Source organism: Monodon monoceros, unplaced genomic scaffold (assembly GCF_005190385.1).
Source record: "Monodon monoceros isolate NGI ecotype Baffin Bay Population unplaced genomic scaffold, NGI_Narwhal_1 Super_Scaffold_6, whole genome shotgun sequence".
In the NCBI taxonomy this organism is placed as follows: Eukaryota; Metazoa; Chordata; class Mammalia; order Artiodactyla; family Monodontidae; genus Monodon; species Monodon monoceros.
This window is the reverse complement of record NW_021703783.1, coordinates 58,290,733-58,317,044: the sequence shown is the minus strand read 5'-3', so window position 1 is coordinate 58,317,044 and position 26,312 is coordinate 58,290,733. Positions and strand designations below refer to the sequence as shown.

The 26,312-nt window shown below is 36.6% G+C and overlaps 1 protein-coding gene across 2 annotated transcripts; it reads left to right on the top strand.

Annotated features, from left to right (window-relative positions):
- The first annotated feature begins 8,227 nt into the window (after window positions 1–8,227).
- Window positions 8,228–26,237, top strand: KRR1 (KRR1 small subunit processome component homolog). Of its 2 annotated transcripts, XM_029205270.1 has the most exons (10): window positions 8,228–8,339; window positions 16,943–17,115; window positions 18,454–18,588; window positions 18,785–18,910; window positions 18,998–19,081; window positions 20,399–20,455; window positions 22,128–22,298; window positions 24,285–24,362; window positions 24,472–24,565; window positions 26,084–26,237. In XM_029205270.1, exons 1-10 carry the CDS (start codon window positions 8,255–8,257, stop codon window positions 26,224–26,226), a joined length of 1,146 nt encoding a protein of 381 aa, XP_029061103.1. In that variant the 5' UTR covers window positions 8,228–8,254; the 3' UTR covers window positions 26,227–26,237. The 2 variants fall into 2 exon arrangements, with proteins under 2 accessions (XP_029061103.1, XP_029061104.1); XM_029205271.1 differs by lacking the exon at window positions 20,399–20,455 and having other exon boundaries at window positions 8,254–8,339.
- The last annotated feature ends 75 nt before the right edge of the window (window positions 26,238–26,312 follow it).

Below are 26,312 nucleotides of genomic sequence, written 5' to 3'. Positions count from 1 at the left end.
TGTGTCCTCGGGGGAGAAAGGAAGGAGAGTCATCAAAATTATTCTTTTCTTTCCTCTTTAATGCTATATGGCAACCACCTAAGTATCTTAACGTACTAAAAGATTTCCAGAAGCAACAAACTTCTGGTATAATCAAAGATTGAGTTGTCCCCTCACCCCTGCCAAAATTATTGTAGTGAGATTTAACTTGTACCAGATTCAAATTTGTTTTCCTTCTTTCTCGCTATATGTCCTTGGAAAATACTGTCCCTCATGCATTGATAAGTATAAGTTTCAAAGCTTTGTTGTGCAGATTAAATGAGAAGACGTATAGTACATAAGGTCTGGTAAGTGGCTCGTAATCGGCACCCAATTATACATTTTTTGGTCTTAGGGATATTAATAGGTTAATTGAAATACAGAGGATTTTTAAAAGCCTTCTCTCTCTATTCTGTACCTAGCGATTTTAAAAAAAACAACAGAATTGATTAACAGTTACCTGGTCTACATGTTATTATATGCAACCGAGTTTGTACACTTAGACCTAAGTCTGTGTGACCTCGAACCAGTCAATTTATATCTCTGGGCATTAGAATCCTCGTCTGTGACCTCACAGACTGTACCAGATGATCTCTAAGGTTTTTTTCTGTGTCTCTGACATCTGTAGTTCCATGGAAAGAGAAAAAGCCTTTCAATTCTTTCCTCAAGCCATCATTTGTGACTATTTTGCCCTCTAGTGGTAAGAATCAAGGAAAATTATTCCTCCTGAGAAAAAGTTTCACGTCTGCACTCCATCAAAATGTGGTGTTTTGATGAATGCTTAGATTTGCTTCAATATCGTTCTAGTTATGTCATGTAAAAATCCCCCCCCCACCAAATTAGCAGCTGGAAACAATATTTATACAGTTTCTTTGAGGGTCAGGAATTCGTGAGCAGCTTAGTTGGGTGCTTCTGGCTCAGGGTCTCTCAGGAGGCTGCAGTCACTGGAGAGCTTGCCTACACTACAAGATGTGCTTCCAGTGCCTTTCAGGAGGCTGATGGCTGGAGGCATCAGCTCCTTACCATGTGGGTCTGTCCACGGGGCTGCTGAAGATACAGCAGCTGGCTTCCCCAGGGAGAGCACGAGAGAGAGAGAGAGAGAGAGAGAGAGAGAGAGAGAGAGAGAGAGAAAGAGAAAGCCAGAAGCTGCAATGTCTTTTACAGATTAATTTCAAATGTAACATACCATGGGTGAATGTACTAGAATTACATAGCTTCAACATAAGTAAATCTCAGAACAAACTATTCCACTAAAACAGCAAGTTGTACAAGTACATACAGCATTTATATGCGTAGAACTTTGTATATGTAGATACTTTATATACCTATAACTAATATAAAATACTTATATGATTATATAATTAAATATAAATTTATTAATGTATAATATATAAATGTCATATATAAAATATTTAAAGTCTACTTTATCTTGATTAAAAATTGTTTGTGTGTGTGTGTGTGTATATGTGTATGTGTAGTAGCAGTAGTAGCCATAGAAACAAAAATAGTCATGGAAGTGATAAACACCAAACTCAGTGTAGTGGTCACCTGTGGTGGAAAGGGGGAGGAATGAGATTAGGGAAGTGTATACACAGGGACCTTAACTGGCAATATTTTATGTCTTAAGTTTAATTATGACTACAAAGCATCTGTTATATTAGCCTATCTGCTTTTTTTAAGTCTGAAATAGTTTCTTAAAAAAATCAAATTATATAGTTATTGCTTCTAGAAAATAGAGAAATAGGACTGTGGAGAGAGTGACTTCATTTTGCATTTATGTAAGATTTTATTGTATAAACATTTATGTAAATCTGGAGCAAAAATGACAAAATAATAACATTTATTAATTATAGGTAGAGGGGTCTTGGACGACAACTGCATTGTTCCTTGCATTTTCCTTTTTTTTTCTTTTTTTTCAAAATTAAAAGAAAAAAATATAGTCATTTACCATAGGGAAATATGCTACATGGGAGAATAATCCTTTTATAGAAGTTTACACCAAGTCACCACAACTTCAGGAGATCAACCTTTCAGTATCACCACATGTACCTGGAGAAATATTAATCAACTTATTAGACCAATCAATGCATTTTTAAAACCTCACAGCAAATATAGAGAATTATTATCCTCCTCCCCCAATAAAATTTTAGCAAATAATTCCTCCACCTATATTGTGACTGAGTCTAAGTCATTCTTTAAGTGTGTGGCTTATTTTAATGAAATGGTGACAGGAGAATGAGGGAAGATGATGGCTAAAGCCTGACATTTTATTAATCCCTTGGTAACTTGCTCTCCGTATGGTAGTACACATTGTGTGTTTGCCCCTCTGGCCAGCATCCATTCCCCTTCCTTTAGCAGCAGCTCTCAATCTCCCCTTAGTGATCATTCCTTCCTGTTCCCAGCCCACATGGTTTATGATCCACCGCTGGCTGCAGCATGTGATCTGGGACTGGTAACTGAGAGTCTTCCTGGGACTTTTTATGGAACTCTTAGAAAGAAAGAAACTCCTCTTTGGTTGAGAATTTAATCCTGGAGCTGCTGGTAGACATTTTTTGCTTCAGAATAAAGACAACAGAGAAGAAGCAGAGCCAAAAGATAAGGGAGGGAAGGAGGGAGGGAGGGAGAGAGAGGTCTCAAGATCATGATTGAGAAAAAGCATGAATGTCTCCATGACATTGTTGAAGTCCTAGATCCAGTTCCCAGGTATGTAGGACAATAAATCCTCTTTTTCACTTGTTACTTTGAGTTTCTATGACCTGCAGTCAAAGGAAACTTGCACATACCTATATGCAAGTACTAAAGCATCCTAAAATTCTAACTGTAGAAGGTATGTGCCTATTTAAGGTAAAGGAGCCCCTCCAACCCCCTGCCTCTCCTGGGGAGCTCTAAGAGCAGGGAACTGGAGCGTGCATAAGATCTGATCCAGGCTTCTGAGACACTCCTCCCATGCTGCTTTAAGGCAAGGGTCCTTAACTCAATAACCTGATCCTCTGGGGGTTCTATGAAGAATGTGTGAACATCCCATCAAATTGTGGTGAAATGTTATGTGTACCCAAATATATGTGCTTTCTGGGGAAAGGGTTTATAGATTTCATCACATTAGTAAAGGGACTGGTAAACCAAAAGAGGTTATATCTCTGATAGATGATCAAAGGCAAAATATAGTGTTAAAGTCTGAGTTTCCATGACTCTAAGTGTGTCAGGTAGCTAGACTTTTTAATTAGAGAATTTGAAAGAATGAAGAAGCAATGTCACCATCTTATTAACACCATGAAATTACCTGTTTAAATAAAAACCCATTAAATGTTTAAAATACTTCATCTAAAAGTTCATTTCATTGTGGGCCATCTGTACTTTCCACTATCTGAAGGATGGAAGAGGCATATAGATTTAACAAATGACTAGAAATTGCATCCTAGAAAAGTTCAAATATCCCCCCAGTGTCATGTAAACAAATAAAAGATTGTAGTTTGCTTGTTCTATCTGCATAGAATAATAATTCTCAGCAGTATCAATTCATTCACATGCTACTGATTAGATCTTGAATATTCATGCATGCATTAAAAAGCCTTCTGTTGCTATGGTGGAACCTCATATCATGAAATGTGTTCCAGCTTTCCTTTAGGGAGAATATTATAACTGAACATTAAATCAAAAGCTGTCCTTATCAACAAGAACAATCTGGAAGAGAAAGAAGGAAGATTGCCCTGGAAACAGTTGGAGAGGCTAGATTGGATTCCCAGTGAAATATTGATGTTTTGTGGGGCTGGGGCCTGGAGAGACTAATACTCAAGCAGTAATGAGTGGTTTAGACCCCAAGCATCTACTGTATGTACAAGTCCCATTGTTCATTTGGGTAATAAGACAACAGAATCCCAGAAGGACAGGGGCAGAGTTGAGGGAAATGGAGCAGGATTGTCTATGGAGGATCCCAGCATAGTAATGAACAGCCATCTGGAGACTCTGGCTTTTGACACCAGGCAAGCTCTGCCCTAGGTAGGTAAAAAGAGTGGAAAATAACTTGGTTTTCATTGTGTGCCTGATTAGGAGCATAAAACCCTAACTGGCCCTTTGAGGTAGAATCATAGAAATTAAGAACACCTGTAGACCCGAGTGTTTCAACGTTTGCCTTATTGACATTTGGGGGTTGTGTAATTGTTGTCAGGGCTGCAAATTCTTGGACCTGGTGAACTATAAACTTGGAGTGGGGTCACCCCTCCATGTGATTCTGATGTTGGCTAAGGTTTGAGAAACAGTAATCTAACTCAACTCCTTCATTTCACAACGGAAGAAACAGAGGTTGAGTGAGTGCCTACTCAAGATGCAACAGCTGGTTAGCAGCCCAGGCAATACACCACAACTCCTTATGCAGAGAGTTTGCTAAACATGGCCTTGCAGGAAGAGGTGGAAATCCTGAAAATATTTCCCAGCACCCTGACACATGAAACATTCTGCTGCACAGCAGAAAACATTCCAAGACTGGATGAATATGTTTCTCTAATTTGGTCTCTCTCCTGGATTCCCAGGTTTCCTAGGTTTTCATGCAGAATACTTCACTTTTATTGACATTACTTTTTAAAAGATAGGGTAATAACATGATTAGTTTACAGCCGGGCTGCTTTACTGTGTTTTTTTCTTTTCAACTGTTATCATGAGGTCCCTTTTTAATATGCAATCACTTGGAGTTACAAGAGGCCTTATTTTACAGCCACAGTTATTAAACTATTGTTTTTCATGTTGATGGATAAATGTTGATTGAAGATTTTAAACCTGTCTGTGAGGTTGACTGGAATAGAAAGCAGCTTATCCATGTTAGAAAATAAAAATGTGTCAAAGCTTTGTATTTTAGAAACCCTTTCTTGATTGCTTATTTTTTAAAAATTAGCAAAAAAAACACCACCCCACAATAGATTACTGTGAAAAAATATTTTTGTCTCTGATAAGTGAGTATAGAAATGTTAAATGGAAAACAAATCACACTTATTTGCCTACTTTTTTTTGCTTTTTAAAGTAAGAAATAAATGCACACCCCTGACATTAAGCCACACATCCTGACTTCTCTGCCCATTACCCTCTGGGTTAATTTTGTGGGAATTAAGGTCTCTAATTCCAAAGGAGAGTTGTGAAGCCAATTTGCTTTTCATGGGAAAATGAATAAGCAGGGTAAGAACTGGTGAAAGGTATGATCTATAGGAAGATAGCTGTATGTGGGTCTAGGTTGCTTAACAGTCCAAGGAGGGGAGAAGTCAAAACCAAAATGGGTCTGCCTGCCGGAGAGACCTTCCTAGCCTGATTTGTGCCAAGAAACTCTAGAGGCAGCGATTTTGCTTTCCCCTTTTAGTGTTGTTTGTGCAATTTCTGGAAATAACCTTGCAGATCTGAGTACATATTTATATTCAGATTTCCAAGGAAGTTAAAATAAAATGATGTAAATTGTGACTGATTTACATTGTACTGCTATTTAAATTGCCATCCTTTGAAATGTCTCTATATGGAGAGGTAACATAGTCAACATTTTGGTGACCGTTTTTTCATAGACTTCCTTATGAGCACACAGGAGCACACACACATATGGACAGTTTTACATAAATAGATTCATATGCCTCCTGTTTTATCATGGACGTCTAGTTTTTTTAGTCTTTTTGCCTAGTTCCTTTTTCTTTTCTAATCACCTTCATCCTTAAGGTAGCCTTGAAAGCTTAATGTGTATCCTTCCAAATCTTTGTTCATTGTATAATCACATACACACACATAATTATTATTATGTCCAGAACATAGAACAGAACCAAGTATTTAAAACAGTGTCTGCGGCATTATAGATGCTCAATAAATATTTGTTAAATGAATGAATGGTTTGCTTCATAAAAGTGGGATAATTATATACATGTATATATAATTATTATAATTATTCTCTCTATATATAATTATCCCATCTTTCTGTATCTGGCTTTTATCCCTCAATGCCTCTAGGTAATCTCTCCATATAGATTTAATTAATTCTTATGAATGGCTACATAATATCTCACAGTTATGAAGGCAACACCAATTTATTTAACTATATCCCTAATTGATAGTCAAGATGATTTTACTTTTTTGCCACAGTAAAGAAATAATAGCTAACACCTACTGAGTGTGTACCACATGCAAAGCATTTTTTTGTAATCACTTTACGTGTATAAAGTCACTGAATTAAGGTTATTCTCTCCATTGCAGGAAACTGAACAGGAGTGGATAAGAAACTTTCCCAAGGCTGTATAGCTAGTAGATGGCAAACTAGTCAGTATGGCTCCAAAGTACCTTTCACAGAACTAGTTCTATACAAGGCAGTAATCAACACCATTGTACATACATCCTAATGGAATGGTGCTTTATTTCTAGTTGACAGTTTCCCAGGAGTGGAATTACTGTGGAACATTACCTGTATACTTTATATTGATAGTTGCTTTGCAAAAAGGCACTAACAGTTTACCTTTCTACCAACAGTATATGAGAGTCCTCTTTCCTTCAGCAGATTATCATTTAAAAAATATTTTATATATATAGGTATGTGTTTTTTACCAATGTAGTGGGTGAGAAGTGATATTTTATTGTTATGTCTCTGGGCTTTTCTGACAGTGAGGTAGAGTGTCATGTTCATCAGCCATTTGGATTTGCTCTACTATAAACTTCTATATTTGTCAGGGTTCTCCAGAGACACAGAATATAGAATTACTTAGGTGATTATGGAGGCATGGACAGTCCAAAATGTGGGCTTTTGGCAGGGTGGGCCAGCAGGCTGGAGACCCAGGGGAGTCAATACTGCAGCTCAAGTCCAAAAGCTATGAGGCAGAAAACCGAGCCCTCCTGCTAACATATTTGTGACAACTAATCCTTTTGGTATAGTAGCCTTTCTGGAGCTATTAAAGGTCAAACTGCTTGGACCTGAAGTCTAGCTCTCCACTTACTAGTGACTGAGTTCCTTAAAATAAGGATACCAAAAACCTGCCTCATAGGGTTTCTGGGAACACTGAAGCTGTTGCTTCTCACTTTATAACTTTCACCTGCTATTATTTGTTCTATTTTAGGTTTTAGGGATTTGTCCTTTTTAAAAAAATTTTTTTTTAATTTTAGCAAATTGCTAAGAATATAGGGATGAAATCACTGCCTGTCATTTAGAAGACACACAGGATAAAAGCAAAAACCTTTACATAATTATGTGTCTTGTGATTTTCTGTCCCTAAGTAATTGTTTATTTTATTCATGTATCTTATAAAAGAAAATCTTTTATAGAAGACACAAGAGGGTGATTTTCAGATAAACGTTCCCCATTTCACTAATGCAAGAAATTCAACCTATCAAACACTTTCCCTATTTGTGCTGCAGAAAAATTTTAAAACGGCAAGCAATAAGACCATTCATCAAAATAAGTCTTACCTTTATCGTGTGTAAGAACTTTTAGGTTCCGAGAAGTATAAAGATTTGTAGTAGAGATGAACCTCACATCTTGACGTCAGCTATATATGCAGTGTTGGGATACACAGGAGTTAGTCATTTGGGGAAATGTTAGGCTAGGTGAAAAACTTCAGAAGGGTCGCTTAGTTACTACACCTCTGGCTTAGAGAAATGCCACGATCCAAGAAAGTAACCATCAGAAGCAATGACTTTGAAAGCTTACTTTCCAAAAAAAAATCAACCTTAGAGAGGTTTTAACTTTGTTTTTGTTTTAAGGATTAGAAATAATGCAAATAAAGTGCCCGGCACAAAGCAGTCTCACAATAAATGGTAGTTATTACTGTCGCTTCTTGCCATCATGGACCGTATATTCTCATATCTGTACCACTTCCCAACGCCTAGCACATATTGGTCGATCATATAAATATTTATCGAATGAGTGAACGAGTGATATCAGTACGATTCAGGTTGCACTGAGGCTAAATGCGTTCCGCGTTAGACCCTGAGGCCAAGAGAAAATGATAGATAAAACCGTCTCCGACTCACCCCCAGTGCTAAACTACAATTCCCAGCATGCTTTGAAACTCCGTAGGTGCAGCGTCCGGGAAGAGAAGTCTCCGGCTCGCCATTGGCTCCGCGGGAGAAGCGTAGTAGTGTATGCAAATACGCGGGCTCTAGCTTAAGCACACACGGAGACTGCGCAGATCTCGTCTGAGTTTTGCGGAACTCACTTTGAGCACGGGGATTTTAGCCGGTAGGATTTAAGGAAGGGTTCACTTCCGGTAGCACCGGAAGCAGTTTGAAGATGGCGTCCTCCAAGCAGGACGGGCAAGCTACAGCGTCTAGGAAAAGTGAATTTCGTAGCCAGAAGCCGAAGCCGGAGAGCCGAGGTAAGGTTGTTTGAAAACCAAAGACTGGGGTTTGGGGGCTTTGAGTTGGAGTTTTTTCCTTTCGCTGGCTGGGAACGTGTAACGCCGCCTTGAAGTTAAGTACCTGTAATTGCTGAAGGTTGGGGTTGTTGGCCGGACTCGCAGGAACTACTGGCCTCTATGGCGCCGGCGCGTGTTCCTAACTAATTGCTTTTGCTGGAAGCCCCCAAAGTAGGGGTCTTGCTGGATGCGTCTTCTGTAAAAGAATGAGGAAGGCGCTTCGGGACCTTAAACTCGCGGCGGTGTCTGGAAATCGTTGGCAGAGTGAGGGGTGGGATGAGGTGGGAGTAGGAGGTCGTTATGCATATGAGTGAACGAGTGATTGATAATGAAGGACTGAGACAGACATAGTGATAGAAGGAGATACCAGGCGTGTTTTTAGTGCTAGTTTGTCAGCCAGTGAAGAAATTTTGGAACGTTTATTATTGTTCTTGTTTATCGGGTTGCTGAAGTATTGCCAACACAATTCCTGTTCTTTCAACTGCGTTAATTGCTCTCTTGCTTTGCAATCTTGTTTTCTCCATTAACTTCTGTATGACTGACAGAAAGAGAGGCCAGAGAAATAGCCCGGGGCCTGCTCAACCAGACTTACTGGAAGTGTTAAAAACCTTGAACTCTCATTCTATGGGCATAAGGGAGATATTAAACGTGATTCGTTGTTGTTTTAATTAAGTGTATGGCAGAGAGGACAGTATATATGCAGCTTAAGGAATAAAACCAACAGGTGAAAAGGAGCACACTCACATTAAGTAGAATAGAGCATTACCATTCCCCCAAAGCCCCCTACATGCCCTAAAGTAACCATTCTGAATCGTGTTGATTATTCTGTTTCCTTTCTTCATAATCTTGACCACCTATGCACAAAATGTTTTAATTTCGTCAGTTTTTGAATTTTATATGAATGAGAAAGGATTGTAGATATTCTTCTGTGTCTTGCTTCTTAGGCTAAACTTTGTTGTTATTATTCAATCAGGGCAATACTTGTAGCTGTGATTTATTCTTTTCCCTACTGTATGATGTTCCCTTGTATGAATACAGGCTAATTTATGTTTTCATTTTCTTTTTCTATCACACACCCACCCCCACCCCTCGCCACTTTCCCCCATTGGTGTCCATACGCTTGTCCTCTACATCTGTGTCTCTATTTTTGCTTTGCAAATAAGATCATCTATACCATATTTCTGGATTCCACATATATGCGTTAATATACGATATTTGTTTTTCTCTTTCTGACTTACTTCACTCTGTATGACAGTCTCTAGATCCATCCACGTCTCAACAAATGACCCAATTTCATTCCTTTTTATGGCTGAGTAATATTCCATTGTATATATGTACCACATCTTTATCCATTCATCTGTCGATGGGCATTTTGGTTGCTTCCATGACCTGGCTATTGTAAATGTTGCTGCAATGAACATTGGGGTGCATGTGTCTTTTTTTTTTTTAACATTCTATTTTTATACTAAATATAATATACAATTATAAACCCACTTTAAATCCACAAAAGCAATATAATTTAAACAACAACGTTTTACAGTCTCTTTTTTCTTCTTCAAACAAAGTCACAAAATTTATAATCATCCTCATCAGTTCACTCGGTCCCATGTAATTAATTTTTTTTCATCTTGGTCTTTGTTAGCACTTTTATGAATTCATCAGTTTTCTATTAGAGTTCTGAAAATGCTTATTCCTTCAGTTCAGCAGTATAGTCAGTTACCAGAAACCTGTACTTGTCAGAGTCTTTTCCATGAATTCCTTGAAGATGAAACCCTTTTACAGGAACATTTTTGCAAAAGCATCAGAGTACACCCAGAACTGTCTGTAAGTGACAAAAGACTTAAAAAATGACCACGGTTAAAGATTTGATGAAAGTTCATAATAATGCAATTGACAGGGAAATTTAGTTATTTCTGAGGTATACATTTTAAAATAATAACTAGAATTATGACCTATAACATTATACCAGAACATATAAGATTTTAGGAATTTCATGTAATGTCTGAAACATTTATATTAACACATTTCCATACAAATAACCCAAAGTAAGTTTAGTATTCGGTTTTTTTAAATTTAATTTTAATTTTTTATACAGCAGGTTCTTACTAGTAATCAGCTTTATACACATCAGTCCCAATTGCCCAGTTCATCACACCACCATCCCCACCCCCCGCGGCTTTCCCCCCTTGGTGTCCATACGTTTGTTCTCTACATCTGTGTCTCACCTTCTGCCCTGCAAACCAGTTCATCTGTACCATTTTTCTAGGTTCCACATACATGCGTTAATATACGATATTTGTTTTTCTCTTTCTGACTTACTCTGTATGATAGTCTCTAGATCCATCCACGTCTCAACAAATGACCCAATTTTGTTCCTTTTTATGGCTGAGTAATATCCCATTGAATATATGTACCACAACTTCTTTATCCATTTGTCTGTCGATGGGCATTTTGGTTGCTTCCATGACCTGGCTATTGTAAATAGTGCTGCAGTGAACATTGGGGTGCATGCATCTTTTTGAATTATGGTTTTCTCTGGGTATATGCCCGGTAGTGGAATTGCTGGATCATATGGTAATTCTATTTTTAGTTTTTTAAGGAACCTCCATACTGTTCTCCATAGTGACTCTATCAGTTTACATTCCCACCAACAGTGCAAGAGGGTTCTCTTTTCTCCACATCCTCTCCAGCATTTGTTGTTTGTAGATTTTCTGATGATGCCCATTCTAACTGGTGTGAGGTGATACCTCATTGTAGTTTTGATTTGCATTTCTCTAGTAATTAGTGATGTTGAGCAGCTTTTCATGTGCTTCTTGGCCATCTGTATGTCTTTGGAGAAAGGTCTATTTAGGTATTCTGCCCATTTTTGAATTGGGTTGTTTCTTTCTTTAATATTGAGCTGCATGAGCTCTTTATATATTTTGGAGATTAATCCTTTGTCCGTTGATTCATTTGTAAATATTTTCTCCCATTCTGGGGGTTGTCTTTTCATCTTGTTTATGGTTTCCTTTGCTGTGCAAAAGCTTTGAAGTTTCATTAGGTCCCATTTATTTTTGTTTTTATTTCCATTACTCTAGGAGGTGGATCAAAAAAGATCTTGCTGTGATTTATGTCAAGGAGTGTTCTTTCTTTGTTTTCCTCTAAGAGTTTTGTAGTGTCCAGTCTTACATTTAGGTCTCTAATCCATTTTGAGTTTACTTTTGTGTATGGTGTTAGGGAGTGTTCCAATTTCTTTTACATGTAGCTGTCCAGTTTTCCCAGCACCATTTATTAAAGAGACTGTCTTTTTTCCATTGTATATCCTTGCCTCCTTTGTCATAGATTAGTTGACCATAGGTGTGTGGGTTTAATTCTGAGCTTTCTATCTTGTTCCATTGATCTGTGTTTCTGTATTTGTGCCAGTACCATATTGTCTTGATTACTGTAGCTTTGTAGTATAGTCTGAAGTCAGGGAGTCTGATTCCTCCAGCTCTGTTTTTTTCCCTCAAGACTGCTTTGCCTATTCGGGGTCTTTTGTGTCTCCATACAAATTTTAAGATTTGTTGTTCTAGTTCCATAAAAAATGCCATTGGTAATTTGACAGGGATTGCATTGAATCTGTAGATTGCTTTGGGTAGTATAGTCATTTTCACAATATTGATTTTTCCAATCCAAGAACATGGTATATCTCTTCATCTGTTGGTATCATCTTTAATTTCTTTCATCAGTGTCTTATAGTTTTCTGCATAGAGGTCTTTTGTCTCCCTGGTACGTTTATTCCTAGGTATTTTATTCATTTTGTTGCAGTGATAAATGGGAGGGTTTCTTTAATTTCTCTTTCAGATTTTCCATCATTAGTGTATAAGAATGCAAGAGATTTCTGTGCATTAATTTTCTGTTTGAATAAAAAAAAATCCCACAAGAACTCAGAGGCAAAAAATATACAAATCAATTTTCACTGCAAAGTAAAGGACCTGTTTTGTTACAGTGGAGAATTACTGGACTGAATGTCAATATTATGACATAGTATGAGTGTGTTTCATGTTTGGTTATTGCAATCATTGTTGCTTTTGTTGTGGTCATCCATTTACAATGCTTGGTGTCAGTTTATTTTTCTCTTGTAAAAATAAAATACAGAGTGTGTGTGTGGAAAAAAAAAGAATATGTACAGGTGGCAAATAAACACATGAATAGATGTTTGACATCATTAGCTATTAGGGAAATGCACATGTAAGCTTCAAAGAGATATCACTGCATACCTATTGAAATGACTAAAATTAAAAAAAAATGACAACAGCAAATGCTGGAGAATATGTGGAGAAACTGGATCATTCATACATTGCTAATAGGACCTTAAAAATGATACAACCACTCTGGGAAAGCGTTTGGCAAATTCCTATAAAACTAAATGTGCAATTACCATATGACCCAGCAATTGCATTCTTGGACATTTATCCCAGACAGATGAAACTTATATTCACACAGCAACCTGTATGTGAATGTTCACAGAAGCTTTACTTGTAATAGCCTAGAACTAGAACAACCCAAATGTCCTTCAGTGGGTAAATTGTTAAACAAACTGGTTCATCCATACCATGGAATATTACTCAGCAATAAAAAGGAACAAGCCATTGGTACTTGCAACAACTTGGATGTATCTTCAGGTGTACTTGCAACAACTTGGATGTGTCTTCAGAACAAGCCATTGGTACTTGCAACAACTTGGATGTATTTTCTGAAGATACATCCAAGTTGTTTCAAGTACCAATGGCTTGTACTTGCAGTGAAAAAGCAGTGAAACTGCTTTTTGTCATAACTGTGGTGGTGATTACATGCATGAAACTAGTGATATCTGAATAATATCAAAGGATTGTGTCAACGTCAATATCCTGTACTATAGTTATGTGAGATTTTACCATTGGGGAGAACAGGGTGAACAATACAGGACTCCTCTGTATTTCTTAACTTCATGTGAATCTACAATGATCTTAAATGAAAATTTAATTTAAAAAGTAAATGGGGTCAAAATAAAAAATAAAACAAGGAAAAAAAATTTTGTATCCTGCAAATTTACCAAATTCATTGATTAGCTCTAGTAGTTTTCTGGTGGCATTTTTAGGATTCTCTATGTATAGTATCATGTCATCTGCAAACAGTGACAGTTTTACTTCTTCTTTTCCAATTTGTATTCCTTTTATTTCTTTTTCTTCTCTGATTGCTGTGGCTGGGACTTCCAAAACTATGTTGAATAATAGTGGTGAGAGTGGACATCCTTGTCTTTTTCCCGCTCTTAGAGGAAATGCTTTCAGTTTTTCACCATTGAGAATGATGTTTGCTGTGGGTTTGTCGTATATGGCCTTTATTATGTTGAGGTAGGTTCCCTCTATGCCCACTTTCTGGAGAGTTTTTATCATAAATGGGTTTTGAATTTTGTCAAAAGCTTTTTCTGCATCTATTGAGATGATCATATGGTTTTTAATTCTTCAGTTTGTTCATATGGTGTATCACATTGATTGAGTTGCATATATTGAAGAATCCTTGCATCCCTGGGATAAATCCCACTTGATCATGGTGTATGATCCTTTTAATGTGTTGTTGGATTCTGTTTGCTAGTATTTTGTTGAGGATTTTTGCATCTATATTCATGACTGATATTGGTCTGTAATTTTCTTTTTTTTTTTGTAGTATCTTTGTCTGGTTTTGGTATCAGGGTGATGATGGCCTCATAGAATGAGTTTGGGAGTGTTCCTTCCTCTGCAGTTTTTTGGAAGAGTTTGAGAAGGATAAGTGTTAGCTCTTCTCTAAATGTGTGATACAATTCACCTGTGATGAAGCCATTTGGTCCTGGACTTTTGTTTGTTGGAAGATTTTTAATCACAGTTTCAATTTCATTACTTGTGATTGGTCTGTTTATATTTTCTATTTCTTCGTGGTTCAGTCTTGGAAGGTTATACCTTTCTAAGAATTTGTCCATTTCTTCCAGGTTGTCCATTTTATTGGCATAGAGTTGCTTGTAGTAGTCTCTTAGGATGCCTTGCATTTCTGCGGTGTCTGTTGTAACTTCTCGTTTTTCCTTTCTAATTTTATTGATTTGAGTCCTCTCCCTCTTTTTCTTGTTGAGTCTGGCTAATGGTTTATCAATTTTGTTTATCTTCTCAAAGAACCAGTTTTTAGTTTTATTGATCTTTGCTATTGTTTTCTTTGTTTCTATTTCATTTATTTCTGCTCTGATCTTTATGATTTCTTTCCTTCTGCTAACTTTGGGTTTTGTTTGTTCTTCTTTCTCTAGTTCCTTTAGGTGTAACATTAGATTATTAGAGATTTTTCTTGTTTCTTGAGGTAAGCTTGTATAGCTATAAACTTCCCTCTTAGAACTGCTTTTGCTACATCCCGTAGGTTTTGGATCGTCGTGTTTTCATTGTCATTTTTCTGTAGATATTTTTTGATTTCCTCTTTGATTTCTTCAGTGATCTCTTGGTTATTTAGTAATGTATTGTTTAGCCTCCATGTGTTTGTGTTTTTTACGTTTTTTTCCCTGTAATTCATTTCTAATCTCATAGCGTTGTGGTCAGAAAAGATGCTTGATATGATTTCAGTTTCTTAAATTTACTAAGGCTTGATTTGTGACCCAAGATGTGATCTATCCTGGAGAATGTTCCGTGCTCACTTGAGAAGAAAGTGTAATCTGCTGTTTTTGGATGGAATGTCCTATAAATATCAATTAAATCTATCTGGTCTGCTGTGTTATTTAAAGCTTCTCTTTCCTTATTTATTTTGGATTATCTGTCTATTGGTGTGAGGTGTTAAAGTCCCCCACTAGTATTGTGTTACTGTCGATTTCCTATTTTAGAGTTGTTAGCAGTTGCCTTATGTATTGAGGTGCTCCTATGTTGGGTGCATATATATTTATAATTGTTATATCTTCTTCTTGGATTGATCCTCCAATCGTTATGTAGTGTCCTTCCTTGCCTCTTGTAACATTCTTTATTTTAAAGTCTATTTTATCTGATATGAGTATTGCTAATCCAGCTTTGTTTTGATTTCTATTTGCATGGAATATCTTTTTCCATCCCCTCACTTTAAGCCTGTATGTGTCCCTAGGTCTGAAGTGGGTCTCTTGTAGACAGCATATATATGGGTCTTGTTTTTGTATCCATTTAGCAAGCCTTTGTCTTTTGGTTGGAGCATTTAATCCATTCATGTTTGAGGTAATTATCGATATGTATGTTCCTATGACCATTTTTTAAATTGTTTTGGGTTCATTTTTGTAGGTCCTTTTCTTCTCTTGTGTTTCCCACTTGGAGAAGTTCCTTTAGCATTTGTTGTAGAGCTGGTTTGGTGGTGGTGAATTCTCTTAGCTTTTCCTTTTCTGTAAAGCTTTTGATTTCTCTGTTGAATCTGAATGAGATCCCTGCCGGGTAGAGTAATCTTGGTTGTAGGTTCTTCCCTTTCATCACTTTAAGTATATCATGCCACTCCCTTCTGGCTTGTAGAGTTTCTGCTGAGAAATCAGCTGTTAACCTTATGGGAGTTCCCTTGTATGTTATTTGTCGTTTTTCCCTTGCTGCTTTCAATAGTTTTTCTTTGTCTTTAATTTTTGCCAATCGGATTACTATGTGTCTTGCCATGTTTCTCCTTGGGTTTATCCTGTATGGGACTCGCTGCACTTCCTGGACTTCATCCCAGAGATTCACATTTAGTAGGTCTGGATAGAGCCCAAGAACTGCATTTCTAACAAACTCTCAGTTTATGCTGGTGCTTCAGGCCTATGGATCATATCTTTGAGTAGTACTGAATTAAAGTACAGCTGTTGGATTTAAGAGGTTCTTAAAATTCAGGACCAGGAGTTTTGATAAATGATATGGGAAATAATTTATAGCCCTTAGGAGGCATTTTGTTCTAGTGAGAGGAGACCTAGACTGAGCTTCATATTCCCTTACACAAGTCACTTAAAGTTTTTGAACTGAATATCTTTTATAAAATGGGAATAATAATACCAGTTCTTCCTACCTTTTGTAGTTGTGAGAGTATACAGAAATAACGCACGTGAAAGCTCTTTGGAAAACCTAAAACCCTGTACTAGTGAATATTAACTGAAAGCGTACACTGGGATCAAGCTTTTGATCCACACACATATATACACACATATATACACATATATACACACATGCACGTATATATATACACATAGGCTGCACTTCATTGAGTCTGAAAGGTTACTTATATTTAAAATAGTAATGTAAACAAAATGGTGTTTGGATCTTCAACTCTTAAGATAGTGTGGTGCAGTAGAAGTTTGTAAGTGTTGACTATGTACCAGGTGTATGCCAATAAGTGTGGATCGAAGAAGAGTCCCTGCCCTTAAGGAACTTTGTCTCCTGAGGTGACTGAAATATATACAATTTTAATACAGTATTTTGGTGATAATGACAGAGGCACGTTCTTGGACTGTTGAATAATATAAAAAGCAGGGGAAAAGGAAATGCGAGGAGAGTGTTGGGAAGCTTGTGAATGTATGCATACAAGTGTTCAAAAAGTGTCCAAAAGAAGTTAAATCTGATGTATAGATTTTTCCCCCTTTGTAGATGAATCAGAACTCCTCACTGTTCCTGATGGTTGGAAGGAGCCAGCTTTTTCCAAAGAGGACAATCCCAGAGGACTCTTGGAGGAGAGCAGTTTTGCAACTTTGTTTCCAAAATATAGAGAGGCTTACTTGAAAGAGTGCTGGCCGTTGGTACAGAAAGCCTTGAGTGAACATGTATGCATATCTTATGTATTTCTTTGAGATTTTGTTTTTGCTTATATCTTTTAAGTAACTGAATGTGTGCTGATGGATTTTTTTTTAAAGGTGCTACCATAGCTGGTTAATTTGATTCCTTTGATATTTTAAACAGACTAGATAATTATCCTTACAGTTCATTTGTTTTTAGTTTTGTGAATAATAGATTACTTGGAAAAATTCACATGCCTTTAAATATTTAGGGGATTCACAGATGGTCTGAAACTCACTTGTGAACTCCAAATTTCAGAATGTCTGCTACTATAATGGTTGCCACGAACCTGTACAGTTTGAGCCGAGGCATACTCCTGGCATTGTTTAACTTTCCTCTGCCGTGCCCCTAGAGCAGTGTATTTGATTTTATTTTTCAAACTGGATTGAGACCCCTTAGTGAATCAAGAAGTCAATTTAGTGGATATAATGAGCCTTTAGAAAAAAATACATCAATGTATCACATGTGGTAAGTATAAGTATCATTTAATGAAGCTTTTGGTTCACCTGTGTATGTACACTAGATTGATAGAAAATGTATTTCTCAGCTGTGGCACTGCTCTAGAGTCATTTGTGTGCATTAGGTATGAGGGTGGTTTAGCAAACTGCAGGCGTGTTTTACAGCTGTCTACATCGGAGATTAGACTCAATTTTGGGGGTTTTTTGGTAAACTTATAGACACCTAACCTTAGGTTTAATTGTTCGTCATTCACTATATTGAAATATTCTTCAGATTATGCTCACAAGTTAGAAAACAGCATTTTTATTTGCTTTGTTGAAATCTGATTCTTCCATTTGAAAGTTAATGCATAGTTTTAATCACTGTAGTAATCATAATCACTGCTTTTATTTTTAAACCTATGATAATTTGTTTTTACTTTGTATTTAGCTAATACAAACCAGCTAGAAAAAAGTTTGAAAGGGAAAGTCCATTCTCACTCTAGGGAGCAGATTAGAGATTAGAGCTGGATCCAGCCAAGGTAGGGAAATTATATAGCTTTACATTTTTACCTTAATTTTAGAATGTAGCCTCATTTTGATTGATATATATTTTTTAAACTAGAGATAATCTTTATTCCAATAAGTATAAATTATTCTAAAGCCAATTATAAATGTTTTCAATTGCCTGAGTTTTTTATATTCTTTGACGTCTAAAAGTAATCAATTATTTACATTAACTTTCTAGCTTCTTCAAGGAGAGAGTTAATGAATTTTGAGATAGCTTAATGGCAGACAAATTATTAATTTGGTTAGGATCGGCTCTGTAATTATCTAAAATTGAATTCATTTTCAGACAACTGCTTGTTTGCTCTTTTTGTATTGTAGCATGTTAATGCAACCCTGGACCTGATCGAGGGCAGCATGACTGTCTGTACAACAAAGAAGACATTTGATCCATATATCATCATTAGGGCCAGAGACCTAATAAAACTGTTAGCAAGGAGTGTTTCATTTGAACAGGTAAATTAAGAATTACAGAGACTTTGCTTTATTTGCCTCAACATTAGAGACAACATATAACACTGCGTCTCCTCCTGCACCATAAAGTTTTCATTCTTGTGCTTAACTGTCATTTTGTGCTTAAATTTCTTGGCTTGCAGAAGATATATACTTGTCAAGAATATTGATGGAGTTTTCTTTTTTATTTTCCCAAAAGGCAGTACGAATCCTTCAGGATGATGTTGCATGTGACATCATTAAAATAGGTTCTTTAGTAAGAAATAAAGAAAGATTTGTAAAAAGAAGACAACGGCTTATTGGTCCCAAAGGATCTACGTTGAAGGTACTTTTTATTAGTGAAAAAGTATGTCTTCCTCTTTTGTTAGTTTTTAAGTGTACTGAACTTCAACTTATTGCTCTTTTGATGTAGGCCTTGGAACTCTTAACAAACTGTTACATTATGGTACAGGGAAACACGGTTTCAGCCATTGGACCTTTTAGTGGCTTAAAAGAGGTGAGAACTATTTATTTTCTTCAGTTAATTTTCCACAGAGAATAAATGAAATAATAGTTCATTGCATAATATATTGTTTTATATATATATTTTTTAGAATATGCTTTGTTTGATTTTCCATTAGTAAATTCTTCATGTAATTTGAGGGAATTCATGTAATTTCCTGGACCCTAACATATTATGGCCAACCTTTGGTAACTGAAGAGAGATCCGTTTCTGAGTTAGGAGGTCTGCACATCATTACTCCCTCTACTCGAATTTTAAGTGGGCATTTAAGGTCTCAGTCTGTAGCAAACATAAGAAACACGAAGTAATTACATGCATTTTTTTTTTTTTTTTTTTGCGGTACGCGGGTCTCTCACTGTTGTGGCCTCTCCCGTTGCGGAGCACAGGCTCTGGACGCGCAGGCTCAGTGGCCATGGCTCACGGGCCCAGCCGCTCCGCGGCACGCGGGATCCTCCCGGACCGGGGCACGAACCTGTGGCCCCTGCATCGGCAGGCAGACTCTCAACCACTGCGCCACCAGGGAAGCCCCTACATGCATTTTAATGAGTGGAGAATTGAACAGATCTTGTTCTTTGCAGTAATGTATTCAGCCAGTAGAGGTCAGGCTCAGAAAACTTCCTTTAAGATATATTTTCTTTGAATGTTAATGTTTTTATGAACATCTTCTTTAGCTTGTCAGATGTTATGAGAAAATCTGTGGAGCAGATACTGTTTCTATTAACTCCTTTTGAGGCTTTTGTTATCTGTATCTGGCAGTGAGGTCTTACTTGCTTTCCAGGGCCTTTAACCTTAATTCTATTGGACCTCTTTCTCATAAGTTATCTGCTTTTTTCTCATGGGGCAATAATAACTTAAATATTTTGAATATTTCACAGTTTTGTAGAGTCTAAGTATATTATTTACTTCTTATGACAGATCCTTAAGGTAGTTTTATTTCCATATTACAAATGAAAAAGCTGGAATAGGAAAATTAAGTGCCTTTGTCATATGAAGTGGCAGTCCCACTGTTTGAGTGCATATATTCTAACTCTAAATCCAGCCCTCTTCCCCCTAAATTTTACAGCTCCAGAGTGTTGTGTTAATTCTGTGTATAGCTTTTTATCAGTAAAGTTGAGAGACTTCATTGTATCCAAGGGAGGTTGACTATTATGAAAGATCTAGAAGCCACTCAGAACAGTTGAAGGGACTACAGTATCCAATTTGGTAGCCATTGCCTGGTTCATAGGCTATTTTGTGATATATTAATCCTCGTCTACGTAGTTCACTAAAATCTTTATACATGACTGATTCATTTTTCTTTGCAAATTTCAGGTTCGAAAAGTAGTCCTAGACACTATGAAGAATATTCATCCAATTTATAACATTAAAGTGAGTGTTCACTGTATACTACTAAAAAGTTGTTTTTAGCTACAGAAACCTTTCCTGAAAGTAAATCTTTTATGAAAGCCTAATATACAAAACAGATAAAGCAGAGCTATTTTGGGTAAATTGGGGTAGAGTTCAGCCCACTCAACTCTATCCCAGTCCTATAGTTACTTCTTTGGAAGTTTAGATCTCTTTGGAGTACAGTTTGAAAGCTATTGAAGGGGACAGTGTAATGTAGTGATTCACTTCCAATACAAATAAAATAAGCTTCATAGGATTTGTAGTAGATGGTACCAATCCAGTTTTCTTAGGGTTTGAGCCCACATACTATATTTAAAGATGTGATCTTTTACAATTCTGCCTTTTTCTTTTTTTAATTAATTAATTTATTTAAAAAGATTTTTGTTTGGCTGTGTTGGGTCTTCGTTGCGGCACACAGGATCTTTCATTGTAGCACGCAGGATCCTTTGTTGCAGCGCACGGGCTTCTCTATGGTTGTGGCGTGCGGGTTTTCTATCTAGTGGCCGCCAGCTCCAGGGCGCATGGGCTCTCTAGTTGAGGCACCCGGTGGCATATGGGATGCCCAGTGGCATATGGGATCTTCCCTGACCAGGGATCGAACCCGTGTCCCCTGCATTGGAAGGTGGATTCTTTACCACTGGACCACTGGGGAAGTCCTGAATTCTGCCTTTTTCTATAAGTAAAGTCTGGAATATTTGAGATTGCATTAAAACCTATTTTGGAATTTAACACTCAAATTATAGGCTCTTCGAGAGAGGTCTGTTATATCCCTGTATGCATAAAGTTCTTGATTGTTCTTGGAAATGTAACCATGGTATAATGAGTTGTTTTATGATGGATATTTGTTAAACAATCCTTGAATTTAATGAAGTTGAAAAGTCACTCTTAGATTGGGGTGAAAAAACGATTTTGAGTTACATTGGGACATTAAAGATAAAGAGCTCATCTTGCATCTTATGCCTAGTTTGCATCCTCTGATGTTTCAGTGTCTATAAAATTCAGATGGAGTAGGGGAAGTGTGAAAACATTTCGTTTTGTTGATCATGAGAAACTTTTTTTCTTTCCGTCATATTTCAGGGTGCTACTGAAAGCTTCCTGCTTGTAGGAAACATCACTAATTAAGAACTCTCCCTGCTATTGTTAGGTTGAATTTTAAAGGTTTTAATGAAATAATGGTTGAAAAACTGAGTTAGTCTTATTTTTATCTCAGTTCATTTTAATAATTCTGTCTAAATTTCTAACGGTTTTCTGATGCTTGGTTAATTATGCATGTTTGAGATTATATATTTTTTGTTTCCAGAATTGGTTTAATCCTACTGAAGAGACTAAGAATTGTTCCTTTTAATTTTATTATTTATAGGAACAATGTTGATAATGTCTTAGGTTGTGAAACATATGACTGCTAAAATTAAAAATGTTTGGGACTTCCCTGGCAGTCCAGTGGTTAAGACTTTGCCTTCCAATGCAGGGGATGCAGGTTCGATCCCTGGTCGGGGAGCTAGGATCTCACATGCCTCGTGGCCAAAAAACCAAAAAGCATAAAACAGAAGCAATATTGTAACAAATTCAATAAAGACTTTAAAAATGGTCCACATCAAAAAAAAATTTTTTTAAATTAAAAGTTTACTTTGTTCATATATTGCCATGGTTGAAGACCTTAATGATTAAACGAGAGTTGGCGAAAGATTCTGAGTTAAGATCACAGAGTTGGGAAAGATTTTTGCCACAGTTCAAGCACAAAAATGTGAATAAACGCAAGGAACCAAAGAAGAAAACTGTTAAGAAGGAGTATACACCATTCCCACCACCACAGCCAGAAAGTCAGGTCAGTATTAAATGTTGAATTTCTTTACATGAGGGGGAAACCATTTTAATCTATTTTTGTCAGAAACTTTGAGGGTGGAATTTCTGTGTATGTACGTTTGGTTGTGTAGAGATATAAGAAACTGAAGGTAAGTGTGAATAGGCTTATTTTGAACTAATTGTATGGGGGTGGGGAGTGGAAGCTTCATACTGTGAGTGTAAACTCCGTCAAGGTAGGTGGTGTCAGTTGTGTATCTGTAGCCACTATAAATGTTCCATGGTTAAAAAAAATTCAACGATTTAGTCCACAGTGCTTTCTACTCTGCTTTAGCATCATTCATGTGACCATGTACTATAGGATTGCTCTGGATTTGAAATCTTAAGTCTAATATCTATCCTTTTTTTAAGACAGGAATGCCTCTAATTTTGTCAGCTGTCCTCTGGCATCACTCCCTTTCTAAAATTTCCTTTTCTCTCTTGCCCATCACTGTTTTCTTTCATAGTCCCTTTTCTTCTATCAATCACACCTGCCCAACAAAACTAAAACTTGGATCAATCCTAAAACTTGTTTCCCATAACATGGCTACTGAACATAGCTGAAGAAAGTCATATCTTTGGATTACATCCCTTAAAAATTCACGTTTCCAATCTCAGATAGGTCTTCAGTATTCTCTGGCAGCTCTGTGTCCTCTTAATTCTTTAGCCACCATCCTACTCCAGTAAAATAAAATGCAATGTCATCTTCTAGAAGTATTTGAGACTACAAGGCAAGAACTCTTTCAACTTCCTCTTATCTCACAATTTTTTTTTTCCATCTGCATCAATCCTTTCTTTTTCTGTTCTTTGAATTCTGTCGTCACCTGTCTTCTGAGGTGTCTTGCTTCATTATTCCCTTCCTTGGCTGTATGTTAAAGTCTTCCCTTTTACGAGTTCTTTGTGCTTAGCATGTAAACCCATCTCTTTCTGTGTACTATATCTTGTTTTCCCCATAGCCCTGTGTTTGTAGTTTTCCAGGAAGGTTTGATGAAAGGTCAAAGGTAAAAAAGGAATGATGATCATAGTAAAAATGGAAGTGTTGGATCTTGAGGTCTATTTTGGAAAACAAAGTGAAGCCAGAAGGAAAGTGTTAGTTGGGGGAAAGCGAATGATCCAGTTACTAAACCATGCTTCTGTAACACCTGATATATTTTGTATAGCCCTGTACTGTAAGTAGTTGTTTTATCGTTTTTTTTTATGACTGTAAGCTTCTTCAATCAGCGATGTCTCATTTGACTTACTCTGTCACTTACTTGCTATGTAATTATGGGCATAATTTATTTAACCCATCCATGCCTCAGTTTCTTTGTACAGAAAATAGGGATAATGATCATTCCTGTCTCAAAGAATTGTTAATGAGGATTAAGTGAGTTAGTAATTGTAGAGAGCTTAGTATTATAGAACATTGCCTTAGGTAGACCAATTAATTATATGTTGACTATCTACTTAATGAATTTGCTACTGCAAATTAGTACTTAATTAGTCTCCACATCCTGACAATTCTTGCTTTTCATTTTGTATGCTGCAACCTTTTTTTAAAAACAGCCTTTTCTCTCTTCTCCTTTCTTCTGTACCTTTCATAAAGCTACTTTGCTCTCTTCACTCTTCTCAGGAACCTTCAGTCATTTCTAAATCATATCCCGCTTCCCTTACCTGTCATTCGTGTTTCTTCATGCTTCCCCAAAACTGTCTTTCCAGTTTCCTCTCACACTTTTCTGAATCATTGATCTTCCACCCCACCTCAAGCAGTCTGTTGTGTATTCCATGAACACATCACCTACTTTCCTACCTACATGCTTTTGTGCATATATATTCCCCTCAGCTTAGAGGACATTTCCTTCTTTTTATGTTGCTATTTTTATAATCATAGTTTTGACCCCACTGTCTTTACCTCAAGGTCATTGTGAATTTCTTAGGAATTGACTTCTCATCTGCATTATTTATGATGTATTGTAAATACTGATTTCAACAGATTGATAAAGAATTGGCTACTGGTGAATACTTTCTGAAGGCAAGTCAAAAGAAGAGACAGAAAATGGAAGCAATAAAGGTAAGACCATGTCTAGCTTACAACACTAATTGCAAAGTTTATAGATACTTGAATTCTTATTTAACTACACAAGCATTTTTTAATGTAGTTTTTTTTATTAATGATGTAGGCTAAACAAGCAGAAGCTCTTAGTAGGAGACAAGAGGAAAGAAACAAAGCGTTTATTCCACCTAAAGAAAAACCAGTTGTGAAACCTAAGGAAGGTAAATGCTTGTTTTCCAACTCTTGGTATGCTGTAAGTCTGTTAGAGGAAAAGTAAACCCATAGTGGATTTGTCTGAAGCTCTTTGAGTGTTAAGAAATAACCATGCGTTTCATCAATTCTCTTAGCATTTCATTAATCACAAATCCTAGGGAAAAGCGGTGGTGACTGAGATAATTTATAATTTAGTAGCAGCTAACGCTTATTTAAGAGTATCCCAGATTGACAGTCCCTTCCTGACCTCTGTGCTGAGGAAGGACTCTGTTGTGAAAGATATAAACCAGAGCAGTGAATCTTCTGTAAAAATAAAACAGTAAGATCCCTGAGCGCTGCTATCATGCCCTTTAAAAAAAGCTTATCAAAAGTTGTACTTTCTTTACTTGTGTGATCTGTGGCTTAAAATTTGACTCCTGTACGGTTAACGTGGATTTCTCATCACTTGGGCTAAAAGACACCAACAAAATAGCAGGACGATCTTTCTTACTCAGGGGCTTTTAAAGACACTCAGAGAAAACACGCTGATGCCTTTTCTTCTCATTCCTAGCCTCATTTTGATCCGTCTTCTCCTCTTTCGCATTTTCTTTTCCACTATTTTCTTTTCCACTAGTAACACGTGTACTCCTCTGTAAGGTAACTCTCCAAAGTGGTCAGTGGCACAGTGAGGGGAGGGAGGTCACCCAGCAGCACTGCACATGACCTGTTGGTCAAAGCCAGATGTAACAGTACTAGTTAATTTATATCAGTGTTAACAGCTTTAAAAGTATTGTAGTCTACTATTCAGATCCTTGGTTATATAAAAGTTAAAAATATCATAAGCATTATACTTTCTAGTCTGTCCAATCTGTCAGTTATGTACTCTGAAGGTATTCAATAGCTAGTTTAATCTCAGTTTATTACTGATTAAAGTGTAGCTATTCCACTCTAGTGGAGGCTTTAAGTCTGCTCTCAAGTTGCTGGGTTGTTTGATGACATTTTATCTTGTGGTTCTTTATGTCCTGAGTGCTGTTCTTTAATAAGAAAAAAGTTGTGTTTTTTTTTCACTGCTTTTCTGTTTTGTTCACACTTTTTGTGTTCAATACATGGGGTTGGGTTCTGTTAGGAGGACCTCCAGATACTCTCAGATTATTGTCTTTATTACCAAAATCTTGTTAAATGAAATACTATTAGTCATTAATTGAATATTCGGAAAACTAAGTTTTTTAAGGAATACTCAAGTTCCAAAATATGGAAAAAAGAATCTTAAAACAATTTAAGGGAAAAAATGTAATTTTAATAGTTGAATCCAGTAATTGGTTCAAATAGTTAAGTTAAAGTATAATGCCATTTTCGTGTATATTTTCACTAAAGTACTTTGTTTTCCCCTCATTAGAAGAAATTTCTAACTTTCCTTTAAGCAAGTGTTTTATATCTTATAACATGATCTTTCAATTGTAACAGTACTCTGAAATTATTGTCTTATATATGTATTCTTTGTTTTATTTGGTATAATCTAAAGAATTACATGTATTGTTTTTATTTAGCTTCTCCTGAAACTAAAATTGATGTGGCCGCCATCAAGGAAAAGGTTAAGAAAGCGAAGAGTAAGAAACTGGGAGCCCTTACAGCTGAAGAAGTTAAGCTTAAAATGGAAGCAGATGAAAAGAAAAAGAAGAAAAAAAAGTAACATACATAAAACACAAACAAAAATCCCTGAGCTAGAATTTATTAAGCTATCTCCTTTTGTAAAGGATTTTGAGATACTAGGGCATT

What these genes read in the sequence shown, in the direction of transcription:
- KRR1 (XM_029205270.1), top strand. Translation starts at nt 8,255, where the DNA reads ATGGCGTCCTCCAAGCAGGACGGGCAAGCTACAGCGTCTAGGAAAAGT. An exon ending in GCCGAAGCCGGAGAGCCGAG is followed by an intron (nt 8,340 to 16,942) that starts GTAAGGTTGTTT and finishes CCCCCTTTGTAG; the next exon opens with ATGAATCAGAACTCCTCACT. An exon ending in AGAAAATGGAAGCAATAAAG is followed by an intron (nt 24,363 to 24,471) that starts GTAAGACCATGT and finishes TTAATGATGTAG; the next exon opens with GCTAAACAAGCAGAAGCTCT.